The 25,678-nt window shown below is 49.8% G+C and overlaps 1 protein-coding gene across 11 annotated transcripts in view; it reads right to left on the minus strand.

Annotated features, from left to right (window-relative positions):
- MBNL3 (muscleblind like splicing regulator 3) overlaps positions 1-25,678 on the minus strand; it is a 100,551-nt gene that overhangs the window by 51,053 nt on the left and 23,820 nt on the right. For 7 of the 11 annotated variants that reach the window (XR_010834867.1, XM_048075021.2, XM_067005253.1 and 4 more), the window contains exon 2: positions 13,763-14,744. The exons of 3 other annotated variants lie outside the window; for them this stretch is intronic. Coding sequence is in view for 7 of the 8 variants with exons in the window: in XM_048075021.2 (XP_047930978.1) it covers positions 13,763-13,936 (174 nt within the window). In the remaining variant the exon portion in view is untranslated. Of the gene's footprint in view, positions 1-13,762; positions 14,745-14,826; positions 14,846-25,678 lie in introns of those variants that run through there. One more of the 11 variants, XM_048075024.2, reaches the window with a different exon arrangement.

A 25,678-nucleotide genomic window follows, 5' to 3' on the forward strand; every position in this document is an offset into this window, starting at 1 on the left:
GTGGTTTTTTTTTTCTGTCCTTTCCCCGTATTACCACTCTACTTTCCAAACTCCTGCCCTCAACTTCCACTCTGAGCTGCTTATCCTTGTCCCAGTCACCCGTACAATACAGCCTGCCTGCCATTCAGCCTTTCGCAGACACAAAGGAATGCAAAGATTTGCTTTCTAATAGAAAACAGCCTTTAAAAGCTATCTCGACAATATGACTTCCTTACATAAGCTGGCAGACACCCGACCTCATGCATTCTGCTGCTGCCACCGACAAGAGAGACCTTCAAACCCAGCACAATCCTTTCCTAAAAGGACGGCAAGAAAAAGACCTTCCGCTGCCCTGATCAGGTAGAGCCAGGATGAGAGCCAGCTGCGATGCAAACGTTAATTTGCGTTTAAGCAAGACGGGGCCCACAGCGTATGGGGTGAGGGAAGATTTTTCTGCAAGGCAGCGTGACCTTTCCTGAGGACATCTGCAGCCTCTCTGGCCACGTGAGAGGAGTAGCTGCTGCAAAGAAGCTCCAGTGTCATTAGCGAGGCTGGAATGCAGCACGACCGGTGCCTACGTCAGTGAACACCCGGCTGGAAAAAACGCTCTCACTCGTTTAAACTGATAGATGGACTTACGATAGAGCCTGGGCAGAAATCCCATGCAAACTTTTCTCTAAGTACCTCTGATACAAAGGAGGAACATTTAAAGAACAGCACTAAAACTTTTTATCTTGCTGGGCTACTCCTGACAGGGTTACACTCAGAGGACGCTTAAAGTTGTTTTCCTAGAGGCCGCACAAATCAAGACACCAAAAATCATTTACATTGGTGTTTTCATCCTAGCTAATGTAAGCTCTGTTCTGTGTAAATGCTTCTAAAGATTTTACATTACCTTGGGCTCCTCAAAAAACCCACACAGAAAAACACAAAAACAGCAGCAATAAAAATCCTTTTAATCCACTCCGCGCTACATCACACAAGGCCACAACGGGGGATTTTTGTCTGTGGGAACACAAATACTCATCGATGAGACAGCTCTGGGTCCTGCTCCGAACGCTACCCGAACATAGAACAAGACGGTCTTTGCCTGAAGAGTTTTCACAGTCTCAATACACCAGACTTGGTGGAAAAAAAACGCTACTGCTGGGAGAAGCCTGTCACACCACAGATCTGCCACGTGAAGAGTCCCCTTCTCTGCCATGCCTCTCTGCACTGCAGGGAGCTACAACACAGAACTGCTCGCTACCATTCTTTATGAATCATCTCCAAATTACCGATCCTCCATAACCATGAGGCCGTGTGGCAGCACGGGGGGGGGGGGGGGAAAGCATCCAGCTATGATTCTGCTGAGCCTTGCAGGAGGACCGACTCCGCTGCATTTTACACACAGGCAATTGAATCGAGTCTGCAAGTTGCACGCACAGGCTCTGCGGGAGACCACTTCTGCGTTCCCTCCTCAAAGGCTTGCTAACTCAGGCAGACAATTCACTTGGAAGCAAGCCTCCAGATGAGCCTCTCCTTGCTGGACTGCTGCAGCCGCGGAGCTGCAGCCACGTGGCCCTCGGCGCTGAGCTCCTACCTCCCAGCAGCAGACAGGGCGCTCTCCCCACCTCCGCGTCGCCAGCTGGAAGCAACCCCAGCCATGCGCCTCTCAGCCCCCCCGAGGCACTTTTCTCCTAAACGCTCCGAACCCGTGGCTCACAAACCGTTTTGAGTGGGCTGCTGGTGACAGAACCGTGACACAGAGCTGGCGGGGAGGCAGCGCTGGATAATCCGCCCCCCCTTGCTACAGCGCGGTGGGCAGGCAGCCCACGCCGCTCAGGCTGGCGTGCCTGTGCCCAGCCTCCCCACCCCATGTGCCAGCCCCGGGAGCCCCCCGGAGCTACTCCCCTCCTGCCTGCGGTGGCCCCCACCACCTGCCATCCACCTCTCCCAGCCCCGCGAACGTTTCAGGCATCTCCGGCCTACTTTCGTCAACCTGACGGCTCCCCAGCTCTGAGCACCTCTGAGTCACTCAGCCTGCTTGCCTTGTGCCAGCTCCTACACCTCAGAACGCTACGGGGGCTTTGCAGGCAACACGATTGACACAGCAGGGAGCCAGAGTCTGCGGGGAGGTAACCGTGATGATTACTGCTTATCTGCAAGCGTACCAGATGCACTGAGAACTAAAAAGTGACCACAGACGCAACAGGAGGAGGGAGAGGCAGAGACTTCCCCAGGTCGCCTCGTTCAGTCCCCACGGACACCACCACCTAATGACAGGGGTGGAGAGGGCAGCGGAGCCGCAGGAAGGCTTGGGGACGAATAAACCCAGAGGGCAGGAGGACACAGAGCAGAAAGGAGGAGAAACTGGGCATTGGAATAAGGCTGCATGTCTTGTGACACGGGAGCGAGATTTGGGAGGACTCCTGCAAAAAGTGCCAGGTGCATTTTTAACACCTGCCACTCCAGAGTTTGGGAGGAAGCAACACTGCATCGGAAGACAAGCCTGCGCCTCAGAAATCCACTGTTTTATGAAACAAGATTCCCTCACAGGGAGTAAAGCACTTTACTTCCTACAGCTGACCTCAAACCTCCGAGAGTCACCTCTGCCATATCTGCCTGACTTTCCAAGCCCTCCTTGAAGGTTCGTCTCCATTTCCTGCTTTCAGTTCCCTGCTGCCCGGGCTACTCAGGCATTTCTGCATAGGCTGAATTGCCTGACCCAGCAAGGCTCTTGCTTCCTCCTGCTGAACTCCCCCAGCCCAGCCAGCACCCCGTATCCGCAGAGCCACACGGAAGGGGCCCCCAGGAGCAGAGCCCCAGTACCGCACGTGGCACAGCGCTGCGCAAAGGGAGCACGCACGATCGAGTCGAACTTAATGGTCAGAAAGAAAGCTCAGCTCACGCTCTGATCCTGCGGTGACTAACAGCAATAGGACGACATGCCGGCCAGCAGGATCAGCTGGTGCAGTTGAGATTACACGCTGAGGTTTTGTTTTCGAACTTTGCTCAGTTGTGGCAGGGGCTCTTTAAGGACCTAATCTCCATGTGATTGTTCCCAGCGCCAGCCGTTCCCCTGCGGATAATAAGGACTTAGGAACCACCGTCACATAAAGGCTGCGCTCTCAGGCAGGCTAGCTGCAACCTTCCCGCGGCTGCACTGCCCTGGCCGAATCCTGAGCCCAGCAAAAGCAGACAGGCACTTCACGTGCTCTCCCTGCAGCCCCTCAATGCGGTGGGGCCACGCGGGCAGGGCAGAGCTGTTTTCTCTCCATAAGCCCACGGATCTGACCACAGCACTCCAGAGCAGCTACCTGCTCATTCAAAGCAGAAGCAAGGAGACAAACAGAGTTAAAGCATCACCATCTGGGCTAAGGGCTTAAACCCTCGTCAGAGCCTGGTGTAGGTACTGCTGGGCAGGGACAAGGGCACCACTAACACAACCCAGCTGATGCCCAAACTCCTGTCTGTCATGGTTTGCTCTGACACCTGGTTTAGAAGAGACCAGCTAGAAGCAAACGCTGTGTTAATGTAGTGTTCAGATAAGCCTGCCTCAAGTTGATCCGTTTAAAAGACACTGCTTCACTGAGGAGCTGGGAGGATGAGAGCTGCCTTTTCCCTTCCTGCCTAGCAGTGATGTACACCAGCCCTCTCCAGCCATCCCAGTGGCAGCTAAGCCTTGCTAACCCCGAATGGGGACTCTCCAGCTGGGCTCAGAGAAGGTTCAGGAGGCTCAAGTCTTAATTTTTCTAAACCTGAGCTACTTTTCCAATCTCTCTGCTATGAGATGATCCAATTCCCCCATGCACTGAGGAGCAGAACCCGCTGACACGGAGAGGCTGTGCCTGGAAAAGAAAGGCTTGTTCCATGCAGACCCACCCAGAGGGAGCGCTGAGAGAAGAGGCACGACAAAACTCAGTGCACACCACTAACCAGTTAGCAGGGAACCAGGCAATGCCTTTGATGGCATACTAATTCTGTAGGACCAGCTGAACTGATCCTGGGCTCCCATTCTTGGGGCTGTTACTGCAAGCAGAATTTGTCTCCGCTTTTTAAGGGTGCTTCGTGAGCTTACCTCAGCCAAGGGTCACAGCAAGCAGTGTCCCTGCAGCAGATGTGCAGGGCTGGGCAGCGGGTGTTTCTGTCTCCTCTGCAGCCACATTAATGCGTGCAGAAGTAGCGTGTTTTGTGCATTCACATTCTACTCCTGCAAGAGAAAAACTTGTCCCCTAGAGCGCAGGCTGCCACCTTGCAAACAAGGTCAGACACCGACCTCCTCCCCCACTGTCAATGACCTTATTAGCACTGATCATGGTTCTAATAATATCCCACGTTGTAAGCGGGCCATCTGCTATAACATTTCGCTATAAACTTTGGGAATTGCAAGTGTGCTTGGTTTGAGTACACTCATTTCTCAGCAAGCCCATTTTCTCCCTCAGGAGTATGTACCTTCCGCCACAGTTTTAAACTAAGCGTTACAGAAAGGCACTTCTAGATCCCAGCTTTCCAGCTTGGAGCTCACGCATAACACAGGAAACAGCACAGAGCCACACCAAGGTGCCAGCTTCAGGCAGAAGTGAAAATACACTTCGAGGTTAAAATCCACCGGTCCAGAATCACAGCCTCCAACTCTTCTGGCGGTGGGGACAGAGTAACCAAGTCACTGAAAGCCAACGCCAAGGCCAGACACTGAGCAGCAGATGTTCAGAGAGTCAGATGTCAGAAGTGCCAAGGCTCCTGAGAGCACAGATCACCACTCCTTTTGTGCCACGTACTTTATAGTGCATGGAAAGTAGAAATATTTTAACACCTTAACACGTTAGCTAGAGTTAAGCACAATATTTTCCCTTCTGTTGCAGGAGAGAGGGCTTTCAATAACAGGCAGTCTTGCTTGCAGAACTAACCACATTTGATAGCTATTCATTTAGACAGAGTCAGGTTTTGAAATGCTTACTCAGTCAGGACATCTAAGACACCCAGAGTCTCGTTACTACAGTAGCTCAACTCCACTCGGTCTTCTAAGGCATTTTCTTTGTGCTGCTTCTGAGAGGTCAAGAAGTGCAATTAGGCAGGGAGACCGGCATTGCAACACTTTAAAGCAGGCTGCATCACAGCAAGGGTTCAAATGCTGTTTTTCCAAATCCTTGGCTTTTCCTTTAATCAAAAGGCCATCGTTTGACACAGTAGGAGAGAGTAAATGGGACAAGAAGTGGTCACTGCATGGTTCTCTGCGGTTTTAAAAACAGCAATAAAACAACATTAATAAGCCATAAATAAAACTGTGCTTGTATGGGGGCAACATTCACCCAAGTGCCTCAAATTCATTTATTTTAATACCAGCTTAACAATATTTATAGGGGCAGGTTTTCAAAGAGCTCAGCTCCTCACTTGGAAATCTAACCACTTATTTAAATGTTCTGTGGGAGATGTCAGACTATGGGCTCTCCAGAGAACCTGGCACATCTTGTTTGTATTTGTTTCAAAGCTTCCAAACAGCTCAATTACATAAATACACATTACTGCACCCTCTTTCAGATGAGTGAACCAAGCAGCAGAATGCTATTGTCAGCAAAGGGATTACATCAAACCGATGCTACACTACTGAAGAAATCCACCAACTCCATGTGCTCGTTCGGTGTCATTCTCCTTGAAGGAATCTTCCACCCTCTTCCCTGCAGCCAACTTCATCAGGCTAATGCAATCAAGAGAAATAGCTGGGTAGATTTGCTGACGAAGCAGCAAGGCGGGACACCATGCCCAAACGTGGCTCCACATTTACAAGGATCCTATTTGCCCCAACCCCCTCCGGGGATAGGGACTTGCAGGTTTGGGGCATCTATTTGAATCCCAGCATCAGCCACTGTTACGGATCAGGGCTAGAAGAAGGAAGGCTTGAACCTCCTTCCCCATGTGGATCCGGCGATGCTGCAGGTTACATTGCAGTGCACGCTGAGGTGCCAGAGCTCACTTTAGGCACAACCAACTCCTCTGCACTCCCTTGGCCAGCTCCTGGCTCTGACTCACAGACACACAAGGGTAAATGTAAAAGCTGCCAGAGCTTGCCAGCTGGGTTTTAGAGCCCCATCTCTCTCCTTTCAGTGCAGAGACAACCCCTGGGGCTTGCCGAGCACAGCGTTGCGTTTGCACTGGGTCACAGGCACTGAGCTTGTACTTGCACATCCACGCGGAGCTGGCAGGACTGTGAGCTCCGAGAGCATGTGTGAAGAAAGCTCTCCTGAACTGGGAAGCCAAAGGTAAGAGAGGAAACTACAGGCGGTTCCTCCCCTTGGATAAGGGCTGAGAGGACCATTTCCCTCTCTCAAAACCTGATTCAACAGCTCACTTCAGCACAAGGACTTCATCGCTTTCCACAGTAATTCTAAACTGCTTAAAGTCAGACTTAAGTATTTCACATAACTGGAACGTCGGTCTGGAGGGCTTTGCCCTTAAAAAAGGGAAGTAAGACTCAGGAGCAGGAGATGGCATGCCATGGCCCATGCAACACTGCAATATGCCCATAAAAGGTTTCAAAATGCATGTGCTTAAGCGGACGCCGTAACTCAGAAGGGTTTAGAGTCACATCCCAAAAGAATTTCTCTCCTGCTTTTTTAGGCAACTGTGAGCAGCAGTCAGCACTTTACCATCATCTTCCCAACCAGAAAACCAAGGTTACTCTTGGCTGATATTAATAATGTAAATGCTGCTGGCTTTATCCTTTTGGGATAGCGGTTTGCTCACGCCACAGGGACAAGATCAGGACGTTTTGAACTGCAGACAGGAGCAGAGGCCCTGCATTGCCAGGGCTGGCTGATGAGGAGAGGAGAGGTTGGCAGGAAAACCCCACTGGTGAATTTGCTTGGCCTGTCTCCCCTAAGAGGCTGGCCTCCAAAGTGTGGTCTCGGGACAAGTTTGTGGCCACGGCTCTGCCTTCCAACATGTTCAAGGGAAAATGCAAACACATCTGAGAAACTCTCCTGAGGAAAAGTTATAAAAAAAAAAATAATCATGTACCTAAATGACAAAAGAAAACCACAGAGGTCTTGTGTGGCTCCTTGCACCAAGACCACCTCAGGGGCCTAGCCCTCAAGTGCAAGTCTGCACCCACACCTCTGCCAGCCTCTGAACCTGACCCAAGGACACCACATGTGAGAGTGGCACCCCAAATTCAGGCAACTGTACACTGCCATACACAGATCTGCTCGGCATCTCCCTGACGAGTTAAATCCCAGCGTAACACCAAGCACCAAGCTTGCCAAGCACCCGCTGCAAAGCACATGAACTCCTGGGAAAGCAAGCACCCAAAATCCACCCCCCACAGGTATAAGAGTCTGAGGCCATTCAGGCCAAGTTGGCATACCAGGACCAACACTTTCAGGAAGAAGTTGCCCAAACCTAATCAGTTCAGAAAGTGTGAATCTCCGGGAATCCCCAAGAAGCCCTCTACGCTAGGATGGGGTCTCGCTTCTCAGTTTCCACCAGAGCTACTTGATACTCTCAATATTTCCTCTGCTCTTCTAGCAATGAACTAAGAAGGGAGCGCCCCCCCCCCCAGCATAGCACCAAAACTAGACTATGTGCAAGGAAATCTATGGACATCTTGTCTTTCTTGTCATGTTATCCTTGGACAACACCAGTTTTTCACAAGCCACATATCCTTGGAAACATAAAGGCCAAGATAAAGCATTCCCTGCTGAGGCTGCTCAGCTGCAGAAGGACCCAGTGGAGATAAGGACAGGGCTAACCCCTTCTCCCTCCATAGCGTGCCTCAAAATCACCTGCTTGCTATAAAGCACAGACAAGAGATTCCTGCCAAAGGCTCTGCCTTACATCTTTGCAAAAAGCTGCAATGAATAATGCCTTCCTGCCCCTTGCTGTCTGTTACTGTTCTGCAGAGTCAGCAGGTAACACAGGTCTGTTTCCACTTGCTTTAAGTTCCCCGTCCAGCACCTTAACAAAAAGCTGGGACCAAGGGGATTTCAGCTCAGATGTTCAACTTACTATTCAGCACCTAAGGCACCCTGTCCTCCAGCTAACCCTGCTGTAGAGGTACAAACCTATGACAGAGTAGCAGCAAGAGGACAGCTCAAGACAGCATCCTTTTAAACCATCAAAGCAAGATTCACCAGCACACACCTGTCAGGTTCCGCTGTCAAAACCAGAGTGGTGCTTCCAGCAGAAGTGACTATTTTGAGAGAAATACATTAACAGCAGCTCCTATAAATAAAAACTCAGTCTAAATACATTTCTCCCTCTTCCAGACATTTGATTCACTAGAAAAAAAAAAAAGACACTTAAAGCGTGCCATAAGACTTGCAAGCATCCAGACAAGACACTGAGTGTCAACAGCATGCTGCTGCAAATCTGTCTTATCATCAGAAGCTGCCACTACACAGGTAAGTGACTTAACTGATGGGAAGTAAAGGTTTCTCACAAAGGTGACTTGGCTTAAAGTTGTTCACCCGACTTATTTGCACCTTCATTATGCTGAGCTGAGATACACAGTCAGGGTCTCTCCAAAAATATCTCTATGGCTTTGTTTGCTTTCTTCCTCTGTAAGAGTGTAACCATATGCTGAGTTTAGTGGGCGTTTTCAGTTGTTTGCCAGTTTGTAGTTTATTTAAGTTGAAAAGATTTGATTGCAAATCAGTAACAATCCGAAATAGTTATAATGAAGTCAGCATAAAACAAGTACAAATTAGCATGAAAACTGTAAGGAACAACCTCAGGTACTCCAGCATCAGGCGTAAACACAGTCAGCTTTTCAGGTTGCTGTGGGACTTTGAACGCTATTACCAGATAGTGACCTCTTTTAGAGAGCAGAGGATTTAAACAAAACTGTATTACTGATTTTATGCATGTCCACAGCCAACTTTTCTTTAGAATTACATTGAAACACCTAGTGGCTTTATGAGTATTTTTAAAGTTGATCTCCTAAAGTCAAAATTCATAACCCTAAAATTTTCACCACACAATCTTTTGTCCTTCAAAGTGCTCTTCAAAACTTTAATCTGCATATGAAAACACCTATTTATAAAGCAAATTCAAACAAAATAAAAACCACAAAGCTAGGCTTGTATTTTTTTTTAAACTATGAGGCCACGATGCAGATGCCCAAACTACGAGCAATACAGATTAAAGCTTCTTTGAACACCTGGTGTGTATCACCCACATATTCTTTAAATACCACCTCACTATCTGCTAATGCTCTTTCTATCAGCTTACTGCTTATCAATTTGTGTTTCAAGCAAACCCTTTTTTTTTTTTTTTTCCTTTTTCTTCCTGACATCCTTAGAAGCCGAAGAATACAACTGACGATTTGCTGGCCAGTGAATTAAGAATCAGACAGACTCATACTGCGGCTGCCTGATCCCATCTGAATAGGAAGGTTAATGGCTCTATGAGCACTTGCAGACAGCCCACCCCAGCGCCATGACAAGCCTTTGTAGGAACTGCCATGAGCCAGCAAACCACGTCCTGACCCTTATAAAAACCACCAGCTATGCATGGGCCAGGGCATACCGAGCCTGGGAGAAAAGCTGATGAATGAACACAAAGGGCATCTCAGTTTACAGCGACGACAGTACAGTCTTCTCCTTTGCTCAAATGTTATTTTCTACTTTAGAGCTTCTAAAACAAATGTTCCTTAGCGAAACATAACAGACTTCACGCCACCTCACCAACTAGCAGCTGGGGTTGGGGGGGAGGTGGCGGCAAGGTCTTCCCTCTGGAAAAGGATGAGCCCACGGTGTTGTCCTGAAATGAGTCTGCTGCCGTCTGTACCGACATCCCCGCATGTGAAGGGCACCTCACGAAGACCACATCTTTCTTCTTCAATGGCCCTGTTAAGTAATGCCCAGGTGTCCTCGTGGGACCTGCCCAGGGGGTACTGCAGGGCACTGGCCACTGCCCAGCTGCCTCTGTGGTCCCTTCTGGAACGGGGCTGGCGCGGCTGCAGCTGGACTGGGTACCCCTGAGCTGCCCTTCACCGAGCAGGGCACACTTGCCCTTCCATTCAGGCAAATTAATTCAAATAACACTGTTCCTAAAGACTAATGGGGGGGGGGGGGGGAGCGCGAGTAGAGAGTGAGAGATCTCTTGGCATCTCATTCAAATCTGTGAACAGCTTCTCACAGGAACTATTTTTAAATTTCGTATCAATCTGCTTGAGAAAGGTTCCTTCTGTTGCGAACAAATGTGCAAACTCCCCCTTCGAAGAACCGCAGTTCCGGGACAACAAGATCCAAGCCCTGCACCTACAACCTAATCAAGACCCAAATATTTCACGACCAAAGCTCTTCTACAACTACACATCGCTCCTGCAGAGCGCGTGCTGGTGAATCCCACCGGCGCATCAACGAAGCCCCTGCATTACCTCACCAAGAGCCCCGTCTTTTTTTTTTTTTTTTTACATGCTTACAGGTAGCACACCCTCACACGTGAGCCAACGCGCAGCAAAGCGTTCTGACTACTTCTGGAAGCACTGCTGCTCTCACCACTGCGACAGAAGCAGAACTGCTGTGCGAGACTGGGGAAGGAAAAAAAACAACAGAGATGCAGTAAGCGTATAGATGCTGTGCGTGACCTGACCGGTGAGGTGAAACCATTGTATGCTGGGTTATCAGAAGTTCCTGTATGAACGCATTGTTCGGGCTTAAGAGGTCTGTGAGAAAAAACAAGCAGCAGCACTACACAATGGATGCAGATAAGCAACCTCTGAACAAAGCCCTGGGCGACTGCAAGACAACGGGAAAACTTATTAGCGGCAAGCATCCTATATCCTGTCTCCAATAAAGCAACACAGATGTTCGGCTAATGCAGGGCGTGAAAAGATGAAAAGAGCACTAAGCAGTCATAAAGCCCTCCGCCGGAGAGGAGAGGGTTTGGTGTTCAACAGCTGTCGGAGGGGAAGAGCAACTGCGCACACAAAGATGTGCACAGGGCGGGCAGGGGAAAACCTCCCTGTAACAGGTCTGAGAACGCAGCAGCGTTAACGGGGGGGCCTCAGCACAACGCTGGGCCAACCCTGGGGTGGGCCGGAGGGCTGACAATCCTCCCCCCCCCCCCCCGGCAGGCAGCAGCGTGGCGAGAGACAAAGATGAACTTCTACGCATCGCAGCCGCTATCAGGGAATAGTTATGCACCCAGGCAGCAGAGGCGGTCACAGCTCCGGACATGCGCGTAACGCTGCCCTTGCCCCCGGTAAGGGAGGCCGCTGTTGTGACCACAAGCCCCTCGATACCACAGCAAACAGGGCTGGAGCCGGGCTTGCAAGGGCCAAGAACAGAAAGACTATTGTTCGGGCGTTTAGTCACCAGGGCGGTTATCTCCGCTGGGAAACGTGCGGTGTGCGTTCACACATCCACCTAGCCACCCCTGTTAACCTGCCACGAGGGCCGGGAGCTGCACCCTTCAGCGGGATGGCAGAACCAGGCTCTGCCCAACGAGAGCACCTGGACCCACGGGGCGACACAGAGGAGTTGCGGGGTGGAGGAAGGAAGGGCTGTGGGGGGGGAAGACGGGGTGCAGAACTAGCCCCCCCCCCCCGCAACCCCTGGCCATGTGCTGAACAGTCTGCTCTCTGCCAGCTGTAATTCCTGGGAGGCGGAGTGCTGGCCCTCTGCAGGGCTATCGTGAGCCTGAAAAATCTGGAGAACCTGTTCCCATGAAAATTCAGGCCACATAACCAGCGCACATTGGGCATCTGCTACTGTGTCAGGAGAAAACTGCAATGAGAACATTATTAACAGCCGGTTACAGAGGAAACAAGCCGAGCTGTAGGAGACCATACCAATAGAGCCAACAGATTTTTTTTTTTTTTTTCCTCTTTTTCCCCTTTTTCAACACGGTGTTCCCCATCGCATTCCTCAGCGCTGATGCGGGAGAAGTGCATGCTCTTGCCAGCAGCAGGGATTTGAACCTGAGCTGTGAACACACGTGTCCTGCACATCCCACAGCCTGAGCAGCGCAGAGGAAGAGGAAGGCACGGCGCAGAGGGCCTGGGCACGTTACAAACGCCGTACGCACACCGGGGAATCGTCGTGCACTGGGCGCTGCTTTCAGGGTAGCTCAGTGCCAAACCGAGAGGGGTGGCTACGCAGCGGGTGCCCCCCTCAGAAAGCTGCAAGCATTGGGCAGGTGCTGCAAAGGACGTGGTAATATCTTACACGGCCTTACAGCACTCCTTTCGGTTCACAAATGAATGCTATAAAACGTAAACATATTAATCTCCTCATTCAAAATATCTGCACCGCCACTGGCTACAATTCAAGAAGTTTCAAGGGTATAAAGAACATTACTTTTTCCCCCCTCTGATAAAGAATATTTCTGTCTCTTACTGTCAGCAAGCCAGCAATGTAAATGAACATTTGAAAGTCACTGTACAACTAAGTCATTGTATACACTCAGATTAAAAAGAGCAAAACCAAATGCAAATAGGAAGCTTGAACTTCTTGGTAAAAGGGAACAGAAGTGAAACTATGAAGAAGCCACAAACAGTAATAAAATGGGTAAGCCCGTGTTAGACCAGATCCAGTCCTGGTCTGAACCTGCACATACATAATTCCACCAGTTCTGTTAGTCATTGTGCTCATAAAAATAAACCCAAAGCTTTTCAAGCAACAGTTGAAGTTCAAGGGAAAATTTTTAAGCTTATAAAATTTACCAGATTCCTTTTAGATATTCAAACAGGTTAATTACTCAAATCAAAACATTAAACACAATGTCAAGAGTTCTCAAAAGCAATCACTTATCCATGACATCTCAAGGTTTTTATCATCCTAGTTAAAACACCTTTGAGGGGCCCCACTTTCAGGAGAGAGGGGAAAAAAAAAAAAAGTCCTTTCCAGAGACCTCCAGTGAAGTGACCCAGAGATGCTCGGGTCCCCTGTCAACCCGCCCTGACTCAGAATCTGACTATTTCAGGAGTTTTGAAAGTTACCCCTGGAACTGCGACAGTGACAAGCAACCAAGAACCATTTACTCCCTGCAAAATTGACTTTACAAAGACGATCACTAGCAAAAAGGCTCAGCTCTAACTTAGACAATACTAGCAGAACAATCATGTTTTAATATCCTTTGCAGAATGCATTTTCCCAACAGCCATTTTTTCCCTGTGAGCACCACTCTCCAAATATTTTGCCTGTTCCTCATCTACAGGACAGTGGTAGAGTGCAATTGCAACTCCGTCTCCAGGAAATACACATAAAGCTGATTCATTATCTTAAAATGCTGCTTTTATTTCTGCTCAGTAAAAGCACATTTCAGATCCCTGCACTGAATACATAGCCAATGTGCTCTGGACACAAATTAAAGCAGTGGGTTTCAGTTCTCTACTTTTCTCATTTCAGTTTCATTTGCTGCCCACATGAATTCTCCATTTCAAGGAGAACTGTATCAGACCTGAGGTACAAATCAGAAAATGCTCTGGATGAAATCCTCTTTTTCCTTCTCTCTCCCCCTGTGATCTCTGACACTTCATGCAATTGCACCTGATGCCAGACTCAATCAAAACAGCACTGCTGCAGAGTCTCCCCCCCATCACTTATTTCTACTATCACTAGGATTTCTAAACAAAAAGCTGTCTGAAACTTCCAGTTTTTGAATGAGACTGAGCAAAGGAAAAGCAGACTCCTGGCTAACCCAGATTTCGGGAGTTACGTCCCACACCAACAGCAACCTCTCCGCAGAAACGGAACAAAAACCAGTTGTTCTATACATCTCATATCCCAGCACGCCGAGTGATTCAGAAGAGAAGGAAAGCAAGTGAGCTTAGGTAATGCATGTGTTAGACAGTCCTCACCTTTAGGGAGTCAAAGCAGGCAATAACTCGACCATTTTCCACATGGCAACTCCGTGACGGGTGGGCGAACTTGCACTCTGCATCAGACCGAGAACAAGTACCTCTCTGAAACTCTCGACACACTTCTAATGTCAGCCATTTTGTATCACGAACCAGGGAGACGTTTACAGCCATATTAAAAACAAAAATTAAAATGCAAGCAATCACACCCTTCTTCAGGGCAATATTTACTGCTGATCTTTTTTTTCTTTTTTTTTTAAAAAAAGGGTAAAAAAGTGAATTCAAGTTAAACGTGAAGAAATAACTAACTTGTTGCTTTGGTAGAACTCCTATTCATCAGCACTTAGGTTTTCATTTAAGTCAAATCGTGTTTGTTTAAACAAGAATTAAACATAAAGCCAATCATAAAATAGAAATCTTATCAGAACAACTGAAAATCAAATTAGAGGCCAGCTCCTAAAAGTGCAATTGTAGAAGTTAAAATATAAGTGTTATATTTTGTGCCACTGCCTAAGTTACTTGAAAATAACTGGCAGACTTTCAAAAGAATTCTGTGCTCTCCAGTTAATGGTTTCAATTATTCTTGCAAAAAGCATATGCTGCTGGCAGCACTTCAGTTTGTGGAATGGTCTCGGTCCTTAGGGGGAAAACTTTTTTTTTTTTTTTCCTTCTTTTTCTTGCTTCTAAAAATTACGGTTCACGAGCATCAAAACAAGCAGAAGGATGTTAGGTTTTTTTTTTTCTCCTTTTTTAAAATATTTGCTACATACTCGGGGAAGAAAAATGGCTGAGCAAACTGTGTGTAAATGGGGAGCAAAAAAAAAAAAAAAAAAAAAGGAAGAGGATGGATGAGTTGCCGTCAGGGTATGAACTGCAAGCAACGCCAAATTAAAAAGAAAGGGGGGCAAAGGGGGGAAGAGAGAGGCAGCCCTAGACAGAAATCCAAGCAGCGGTGGCTTCAGGAAAGGCACTTTTCAGCAACCTGCAGGAAAAAGAGAAATAGAATCAGCTACAACAAGACAATCGCCCCCTTTCCGAACTCGAGCCGTAAGCAGCAGCCGTACTCGCTGGCGAGGGGCTCCCCAGGCACTGGCAGTGCGGCACTGCGCAGTCAGCCATTGTAGATAAAAAGGGCATTTCCCACACGAAGCTGCGCATGGGAGGAGGAAGCAACCAATTAGATTTACTGTTGCAGCACAAGGCCTGGGCAGCCACCCAATAAAGGAGAAGGTTTCACATCGATCTCTTCTGGCAGACGTTCATTTTTGTGCCCACTGCACAGAAAATGCCTTCGCCCGACGCCGCCGGCGCTACCAGGACACGGCTCGGCGGCGGGCGGCGGGCACCGGGCACCACTGGCTGCTGCCAGCCCCGCTGGGCCACCACCCACCCACCCAACCCACCCACCCAGCGACCCCACCGGGCACCCCACGCCCCGACACCCGTGGCTGCGACCCCCCGGCTGCCCGCGAGCCTCCGCCAAGAGGCGGCCGGCCGGGAGCGGCACCAGCGGGCAGCCCTTCCAGACAAAGGAGGGACATTTCGCCGCTCGGTCTTTCTCGATATGTGTATTTTTTTTCCATTCGTCTTCCCCCCTCCTTCCCCCCTTCTGTAGGAAGCGTGCTGGCAGGAAGAGCAGCCGGTGGCTCTCTTGTATACAAAGCAGAAGGAGCTGCTCCGACCGCTCCAAGGTGCCGTGGTTAACCCGTTGCAGGCGGCAGCGCTGCTCCAGCAGCGGACTGGGACGCCCCCTGAGCACAAGCTACCAGTCCGCATGGGCCTTCTATACATTTGGAACCTGCAGAACAAAAAAGCAAACCTGACGGGGAAACTTGAGCCACGCGCAAGGGGAAAATGTTAACTCGCTGTTCACAGCCGTGCTTCTCTGCGAGACTAACGACAGCTCTGATTACTCCGATCCCAGCAACTTGCGTTACACAGCAAGCGATTCCCAGAACACCCCTATTCAAGGTGTCCTTGGCATCCACTGAAATGTTAAGCCATCCTTAAGAGTTTTCCACTCTCATATTTGAGGTACCACCGCCACCTGATAGGACCGGGCTGAGTCCCCCAAACCCAGCCCTTCATCCCCCTGAAGTGCTGCCGTCCCCCCTTGCAGCCACTTAACGGGCGCAGCGTGTTGCTCGCGTGACTGCTATTAAGGCTTCAAACTTCTGCAAGAAGAGCCTTCAACTACAAGAAAAGGAAGCTTAAATTCCTCTTATTATTGGTGTGTTATTGCAATTACGCTGATTGGTAACTGAAACCTACTGGAGCTGGAACAGTCAATGCTACCAAGGAAGGAGTGTGGGAAGATGCTGTCATCAGCTGTAGGGGGTGGGGCAGGGAGGCTGTTTGATTCATGGATTGAATTATTTCACATTAAAAACAACATTGGCTAAACCTACATTACAAGTATTTTCTAGGCTAATTAGAGTCAAGTTCGTTACAGAAACTGCCCAGATCTCTGCGTCCAGGATGGCACCCTCAGCACAAAGATTCAGCGAACCCATGCTTCTGGAAAGACCTCTGCATTTTCGCACATCAGGTGGGGAACAGACTGCAAAGATCAGATTTGCTAGGCATGTTTTAAACTTCAAAGCAAAGGAAAAAAGCGTATCTAGCCACGCTCACGTCTTCTGGGTTTCGTAAGAAACAGAGATGCTCTCAATCAATTCTGATTTTGCGAGTGGGGCAAATCTATACACGAATCCCCCTCGCTGATCTCTGGGCTCCCGGTCCGGATGAGCTCAGTACACGGGAAAAGCCGCGCTAAAACTTTCTGCAGAGAGCTAGGGACAGGCTGGGTGCAGCTCTTCAAAACGAGCTAGAACAGGTCAAATATGGGTGGGGATTAGAAGGAATGCTCTCAGGAGCTGTTCCGAGCAGACTGAAATCTTGTGGATGAGCTGCCTGCTCCGCAGCCTCACGCTCCTGGGGAAGCGAGGCTCTGAGCTTCACGCAGCTAGGCCAGGCGTACCGGCAGCACCGCAACTGCCACTTCCTAGCACCTTCGCCCTGAGAAATCCCTAAGGCCACAACAAAGGAAACGTTCACCTTGCTGTCGCCCGTGTAACTGAGGAACACACGTGTGCACACGCGGGCTCTACAGGCGCACAGGTACACGCGTGCCGCAAGCTGCTCTGAGAACCCTCGCGACGAGGAGAAGCACGTTAATGGAAGGTAAGCCGCGTGAAGCCTAGGAAACGCTAAGCTACAGAGACCAAAACACTCCGATGCACGTGACACGACTGATGTTTTCTCTTAAAACCATTACGGAAAAAAAAAAAAGACTATGAAGAAACACTTGTTGATGTTCTGCTGATGGAAACAGAAAGGGGACCCCTGCCCCACGCCCTGCAGAAGGGCACTACGGTCCGCTCAATGGGCAAGAGCAGGACACAAGGAATACTCGGTGCCGCGGGAACCACCCACCTCTGCAGGCGGGCAGACTGCCATCTCAGACCCTAGCACGAGGGCTCCTCTACTGGGGGAGCTAAATAAATCACGTTAATAATACCAGGGCATCAGTTTTGCTGCCCGCTTGACAAAGGGCAAAGCGCAGGCGAGGCGCACGCTTGTTACGCGCTCAGGAGAGCGCAGACGCTTCACTCGGAGCACACCGACAGGCTGACTGGGAAGGAGAGAGCTGAAGCCTGTACCTAAGTGCTTTGCTGAATCGGGGCCTAAATAAATGAATCTGGTTCCCAGGTTTATTGAGGCCGGGAGAGCAGCAAGCGCAGACAGAAGTCATCGCGTTCAGGCTTACGCGCTTGCAGCCCAGAGGAGCACGAGCTAGGATTTTCTGCAAGTCAACAAATACGGTTCTGTCAATGTTTGGATTATTGCAAATTCCCTCTCCATGTGGCCACGGGGAAAGCCTAAAACGTGTGCTTTGTAGGCTGACATCACACAGAGCCTTCGTAACACTGCAGTGAGACTCCGTGCAGGCAGCCAGAAGATAAAAACATCTGACAGAAACCCACCCCTGACGCTACCAAGTTTCACTTCCCTGCGTTTCAACTCCTGGCAGCAAACAATTGCAACCATTCTCACCACGGTACATCTTTACAACTCTGTATTACCCTTTTTTTTTTTTTTTTGGAATTGGCATTTCAGTCACTTTGTTCTCCCACTTACTTCAAACAGGAGGAATAAAAGCATCCATGCCAAAACCAACATAACAAGGTTACAAAGTAGCTCCACAAAACACTGGTTTCGTTAGCTTGCAGGAAATACAACAAAGGGTAGGTGCTGCCTTTTGAACCCTTCCCAGCGCTGCTGCTCAGCGAGCCAGATTTGTCTGGCAGAGCTCAGCTCCTCCACTACCAGATGGACCCATCCAGTTGCAACTGCAGCAGCAGCAAAGCTGGGAAAAAAAAAAAAAAAGCAGCAAAAGAGAGAAAGGCCAGTGGTTTTTTTTTTTATCCCTTTAAGGAAACAATAACCCTAACGCCCCTGCTCCAGGGCCTCTTGCTGGGCCAGGCGCTAATTGCCTGAAATGCAGCAGGATGGGGGCTTGCTCCAGACGTCAGACCCGGTCCTGCGGCTACCGAAGGGAACAGGACAAGGGCAGCGCGATGAGCGAAGGTCACACCGGAGCTTGCCTCTGGCAGGACCGAGATGCCCTCGCCGCTTGAGGTAACGTGAGGACAAGCGTATTCACTCAACGGTTGAATTCCTCCTGCTTCCCATGAAACCGATCCCCTTCCACTGCCACCCCCCATGGATGTCAGCTCGTGAGCATGCTTCCTGACAGCCAGGTTCGGAGATGGTAATTTATGTGACAGGGTGGATTCAAGCAGCTTCCATGTATAAACGATGCCCTGTAAGGAGTTGGGTCAGTCTCGTCTCCCCCCCCCCTCCTTTTTTCTGTTTTTTTTTTTTTTTGTTTGTTTGTTTTCTCCTGCAGAAATACAAAAGTGACTCAGTAAAAGCAGCAAGGTGGGGTTCCGCATTAATTGTTCCTCAACAATTTCCAGGTCATGACTGCTCGGCTGAGAAGCAGAAGTGCTTTCATCCAAGCCGACAGCCCTGGTGAGGGAGAACGGCAGCTATCTCCCTTCAGCTGAAGGGAGCCAGGGCAGACAGTGAGGGGGCACTGGAGCTTTCTCAAAGCCAAGCTCCAGCGATGTTTTCTTTGCTGCAGCCGGCACTCTCCGTGCTCCTTTCCTCAACACGAGCCACCAGCACTTACCAGAGGGACGAAGGACACGTCCCCATGAGTCTGAGCTCGGCTCTGTACTGCCAGACAGCAGCACACTTTCCGCAGTTTTGCGAGTCGTTGTCCCTGAAAGCTCAGACCAAGCCAGCCTGGATGGGTAAATACCTTGTTTCACTGCAGCAATAAACTTTGCTCTTCAGCCAGCAAAACTCTATTTTTTTTTTCCTATGTTTTTTTCCTCGAAGAACTAAATTCATCTGACAGCACAAATGACACCGTCACTCTTCAGCCCTTGCACCTATAGATGATTCTGTAACCTTGGCGTTTCACTGCACTCTGACGGGTGCAGAGAAGCTTAGTGCACCACTCCTGCCTCCTTGGGTAAGCCGGGGTGGTGAAACCCCTCCTTCAGACTGAAGCGACATGATTTCAGCGACAAAAAATATCTTCCAAATAAACGACGTGTTCCTGGAAATACTGCATGGCAAAGAGAAACAGGAACAATAAAAATAGCACGTTGAACTATTTTGTTCTGAAAGAGAAACAAAGGCCTTCAGAACACTGGATGTTGAACACATCCAACAGGATTTTCGCATACCCATAGAAAACCAAGCCTGAGCATCTTCCCCAGTTTTCTTTCTCCTCCACTTTCACAGCAGGAATAAAGAAGGACATGGGAAGCTGCATCTTGTTCTTCAGGGGAACCAGAAGGGCACAGCCAAAGACAAGATTTTGCTGGGGAGTGCCGCACTGGCACGTTTATTGGCAGTCACGCATGACAAAAGGTAAGTCACATTTGTAGGGAGCTTTCACAGTCAGTGAGGGGAAAAACGAAAACTCATGTATCTTCATTCAGGACCTACCGAGCCAGGAACACGATGACATTAGTTCAGTTGTCTGACATGAAAGAAATTCAGCTTGAGCCTCACAAGAGCCCATGGCAAGTGAGGCACTGCCACGACTGGATCACAGAGCAGCTCTGCTTCTCTTGGGACTGGTTCACAAGTGCAACTGGCAAGGCTGTACCACCAAAATAACCCCCGTAAGAACAAGGCACGGATCCTCCACTACTGAAGTCCAGATTAGCAGGGCTCTTACCCTACATCACATAAAAATCAGCAGCATTCAAGTTGCTGTAGACTCAAATTCCTGTGCCAGTGCCAGCAGCGTGTAGGCAGCGGGCTGGGTGCCCTCCCCAGGCCCGCACACCCCGTGTGCTAGGAGCAGAGGGATCGGCTTCCCAACAGCTCCTGCTCCTTGCCTCTGCACTTCACGGGCTGCGGGATACAGTCTGAAGAAGGTCCATGTATTTTCTGCCACCTGCAAGAGGTATTTTTTGCTTTCAAATAAGAAAATATTCTGTTTATCGCTCTGGCTCTTATACTTTAAAGCAAACACTTTAGGAGCTCAGTAGACACTTTGAATATTTCCTTTGCGAACAGTCTGTACCTGGACACTTTCTCCCTCAGGGAACAGTTTACTTAATTTATGGTAGACCTTCATAGCTAGTAAAAAAAGAGAAAAAAAAAAAAGACTTTTTTTCCTTCTCCCAGTTAAACAGAAAGAGCAGATTCTCTACTGTGGCCACGCATGGAAAGTTTCCGTTCGAGGCCTAATGGCAGACGTTGGGGGCCATGAATCACCAAGGCTCACGCTGTGTGCCCAAGAGCCAGCTTCAGCCCTCATTGCTGTCTGTTCACAAAAGGCCAGACAAACCCAGAAACCACACACACAAATAAAACACCCCCAGCGCTGCTGCAACGCAAAAGCCTCACTGACAGGATACAACCCAATGACAGAAGTGGCTGTGCACGACAGCCGGATGCTTGGGCATGTAAATACCACACTCCGAGAGCCGCTAACAGCTCAGCCCTGTTGCCCCACACTCGCTCACGTCTACGGCTTGGAGTAACTTTACAGAGCGTGGGTTACCAAGTCACGACCTCTACGGAAAGAGCAGCACGAGGAAGATCCTCCCGTTCCTCAGCGGCTGCAGTTGCACGTATCGCATCCCGTGTCTTGGAAAGCTCGCCAAGAAGCACCTCGCTAAAGGATTTATGGCACCCCAGAAGACAGACGTGGTGCTCTGCAGGGACAACTGTGCTTTGTGCTGGTGTCCTCGGGAAAATGGATCATCCATCACCCGCCCCTGGATGCTACACGCTGCTCATAATGGCTCTGGCATGACCTAGGCTGACCTAGGCACTTCTCTTACTGGGAGAAGGACAAAAAGACATCAGATAAAATAAAGCACTGTGAGGGAGGGAAGTGCTTCAGTGCAGAGAAAAATATAAATAAACTTTGGGAACTTTATCCTCCATTACACACATGCAATTCTTCACATTAAAAACCTGCAGCAAACAATCACAGGAAAAATAATTGCCAAATCTAATGAAACATCTGGGGGAAAAAAAATTGTTTCTGGAATCTATCATTCTTCCCTGCGGCGCTCCTACTCCCTCAGCCACCTGAAATCCTCATAATCCGTTTTTCTTCATCACCAACCTCCACCACCTTCTGTCCAGTTCAAGTTCAAAGAACACCTCTCCCCTTCGCTCCTGCAGGACTAGCTCTTCTCCAAAATGCTTCCAAAGGCTTACAGCTATTTGCCGCTATCTGCTGGGAAATTCTAAGACAAAAAGGTATTACAAACGTATTGCAGTTTAAGGATCTTTTTTGTTTATTTGTTTGCCTCTGAACAAAGCGAGAGAAGCTACTATAGCGGACCCGCATGTGTGCCTAGCAGAACAAATGCCTTTCCATAGGGTGTTTCAGGGCCGCATGCGGTACAGCGGTGCAAAGGAAACTTCTCCCTGCTTTGCTGAATAGCTTTACTGTTAGAATTAGCAACCCCACCACCACAGTCATCTTTGTTCTTGCGGGTTTTTGATTCCCTCCGATCAGCTTATTTGGGACCAGCTGGAGGACAGGACTGTGGTGCTTTCTGCTACGAGTGATGGAGACGGCCTGCACCCCGAGGTGAGGTACGGGTGTTCCCCAGGGATGCTCTGCTGTGCAGGCAGTGAAGCGGGAGCGTTGCTCAAGCATCGTTCCAGCACATGGGAGGCAGCTTCCTGGGACCAAGGGCCAGGGAGTACGTTAGAGCGAGGTGGTTAACCCACAAGCAACATTTCCTCTGTTGCACAGAAAACAGCCGTGATGCTGCTGTGAGCTGGTGCTAAAATCCCCTCCACTGCCAGCACTGCTAGGAAGGGGTTAGGACCACAATTACACCATCTGCAAACACAAAAAAAGAAAGGGGAAAAAAAAAAAGTTGGCAGGGATCTCTGGAGGTCAGCTAATCCACAGCCCAGCTCAAAGCACAGCCAGCTTCAGAGGTAGATGCTTCCATCTCCAAGCACAAAGAGAGATGTCGCACACAAAAGAGAGCTCAATTGAGTCAAACAGATTTACAGAGGAGACAGGAAAGGCCAAGGCTCATTAAGGCTTGTTCCCCACCACGTAATCATAAGAAATAGGATCAAGCAGATGTATCCCACAATCTATCTGATTATCCTGCTCAGTGCTCAAGAAACCCCCAAGGTCCTTGCCAATCAGCTAAGTGTCCGCGCGTGTTGGGGCAGGCCGACAGGGACACGGCCGACGGGAAGGAATCCCTTTACTGAATCGCCCTTTGTGGGATCCTGCTGGCAACAGTGACCTCCGAGCCCTTCCTAAGCTTCGAGCACGGCCGTAGCCCTTGAGCCAGACAATGTATGCCACGAAAGAGCAGAAGTACTGAAATACGAGGCCGGTTCGGTCATTCGGAGCGCTGCACAGGCGGCCTTGAGCTTCAGGAAGGCGGCAGCCTTACTGCACGGGGCAGGCTCGGCAGGTGTGGCGCTCCACGGGTGCCTCTGCCCACGTGCACGGCCTCGCGCCTAAAACATTCCCACTGCACGGCCCCGCTGCTCCCCTCCGACCCGGGGGACGGCCTGCTGGGTGCCAGCACTGCGCCCCCCGGCACAGCCCCCGCGTCTGCTCCCCAGGCTCAGAGCCGACGGCCCACTGCAGAGGACGGCCACGGGGAACGACGACTTGCACACCTGCAACACGGAGGGGCGGCGGGTCTTGCAGGAGTGAGGCGAAGCCTCCTCGCAAGAAAGAGCTGCGGAAAAACGCTGCAGGGTCAGCACAGTCCTGCCTACGGCCAGCCCGCTCTGGACTTGCCAATTATGCCAAGCCTGGTGCTCCAGGAGACGGATTTTCTCCGAGAGGCAAGCCATTGCCTCCAGGGGAATAACAGGGAGGCAGTTCCCTTCCAGGTCTCGTGCTGCACCTCCTCAAAGTAAATGTGCTCCCCCCCCACGTAGATTCACACAGTACCGCGTTAGCCGTGCCCTACCTGGTGAAAACAGGCCTGCAGAGAGAGGACACAGCCACTTGGACAGCGGTTTGAATTCTCCCAGCTGGAGGAATTCGCAGAAAACAAAAAATAGTTTTTCTTTCGACATTCTTTGTACTGAGCGCTTGGATAAGCCGTAAGTAACCTGGCAGTGAACCAGTTTGGTACAAACACAGAGCACCAGAACACAATGCAGTCATCACAAAGCCATTGCTCTGGGCCAGACAGTAATTTTCCCCTTCGCACAGGGCAGGCCTCCAAAGTCTTTATGCTACTACATTCAAGTCCATCCGAATTACACGATGCGTTATACAATGAGGAGCCATGCGCAATACTGACCGTACCTGTCACTTCTGAGCTACGCAGAAGGGCACAGAGCATACAAAGGTACTGAAGAATCATTTGTGAAATGATTCGGGACCCAGGAAAAGGAAAGCCTTGAATTATTCCTCAGCTCGAACCTGTAACAGCATCTTCAGGTAGCAAATCAAATATGCAATGACAGAAGGAAATGGAAAGAGAGGCAACAGAAGCATCCAAGATAATTAGAATAATTTCTTTCAGGATTAAAAAAAAAACATAGAGGAAACCAGGAAAAGCAAACGTACCGACAGCTAAGAGCTTACTTTCCACTTCCACGTGCTAGCGAAAATCTGGAGCAGCCTCGTCCCAAAGCCCCAGAGGCATTATTTTCACACCTGCTGTTGTCACAGGAAAGGTGCTCCAGTCTGCAAGTGCCAGACTCTGGAGACAGAGCCCCAAACCCCACCCCAGCCGTGGGTGCCAGCAGTGACACCGGGCAAGTTGCTCAATCTCCCTGCAAATGGAGGCTGCTACTTCCTTATCCCCACCACGACGTTTGGCACGTGAAACCCAGGAACAGCAACTGGGCATTAAGAAATGCCTGCGGTAAGGGCTGTGTAAGTACTAGATGAAGCGATCGCTCGGACCCCGTGGCCATTACAGCGTGAAACAGGATATAGAAAGGGAGGAGGGGAAAGCACGCACACACACCTGCCCCATTAATCCAGCAGGCTGCAACAGGATGAAAGGCATGTCCAACAGCTCCAGTCTTGCTTGCACAGCAATAAACACCCTGCTGGCATGGCAGGGAAGCACTGCTGCAGCACACGTGGGGGGAAGAGCCAAGCCGAGAGGCACGTGGAAGGTTTAGGTGCCAGTTCTGGAAGTGTACTTCTGGCATCCAGTGCCACCTGCTCGGCTAGGCTCCAGGGGCTGCCCGCCTGGTGTTCCCATGGGACAGGGAATGGTTGGGGGTCTGCACAGAGGGGAGCCGACAGAGCTAAGCCCTGAAAAAAGGCAAGGAGAAGTCAAAGCCACCCTTGAGGCGCTTTCCAAGCTGTTTAGAATTAGCGCGTTGGCCTCTCTTGCCTTCCACACACCCCAAAATCTATTATTCATTGCTCTTCATCTCACTGCCAGGTAGATGAATCAACTTTCCAGTGACTGAACATCCTCCCTTGTCTCTAAGATGCCTGAGTCACGGACTTCAGCTGAAGTCCTCAAACCTTCAGTTATCTCACCTTCCTGCGTCCACACCGTGATGGCCCCCAGCTTCTCCCCCATGGAAGGCTTGGTGACCTGAATTACTTCCAGTTTCCCACATAGCACCTGCGGCATTCTTTTCTTCCAGAAAACATCTGACTCCATACGAAACCACTGAATCAGAACCGGGAGGTGGGCTCCGGCTAGCCAGAGTCTGTGTCCAGATGAGTGGTGCCTTCTGCCTGCCCCGTCCTTCCTGCCAGCACCCCGCAGCCCCCAGCTACTTCGGGTCAGCAGCAATGCAGACACACAAGCACCCACCCCTGCTTTGTTTGGTGCCTGTCTGCTGACTTTAAAAGCAGCAGACGAAAACTAAACAGGGATATATTCCCCCAAGCCCTGAGCACGCGCTCAGAACCTCCATCAGCGCATTTATTTCCTTCCCCTAGGAGAAGGAGCTTGGGTGATGGCAGAGGGAAGAGGGGATAGATGGCAAGAGGAGTCTTTGTTTTAATTGGCTGCTGTTAAGAACATTAGAAGGGTGTTTGAAGGAGAATGATTACGGGCAGAGTGCAGAGGAGGTAATCAAAGGTGTCCGACAAACTGAATTTATGATGTGGCTTAGCAATCCATCACCTGGCTATCATTCCTACGTACATGCACGTACATAAGCCTCAAAAATATACTTAGCTCAGGGGTCTGGAGGAAAAAAAGCCTCTTTTCTTGCAAGCCCAGGTAGAGCCACTCTGCTCCTTATAACTTTACAGAAGCTATTTATTTCAAATGGGGGAGGCAAATCAGTTCAGATCTAAAGGACAAAAATTGTTTTAAATTCTTCTAAGTGTGAAGATAACTTTGTTTACAAAATGCATACAAGGGAACATATGCATACAGCACAAAC

The sequence above is a fragment of the Anser cygnoides genome, chromosome 13, assembly GCF_040182565.1.
Source record: "Anser cygnoides isolate HZ-2024a breed goose chromosome 13, Taihu_goose_T2T_genome, whole genome shotgun sequence".
Taxonomy (NCBI): domain Eukaryota; kingdom Metazoa; phylum Chordata; class Aves; order Anseriformes; family Anatidae; genus Anser; species Anser cygnoides.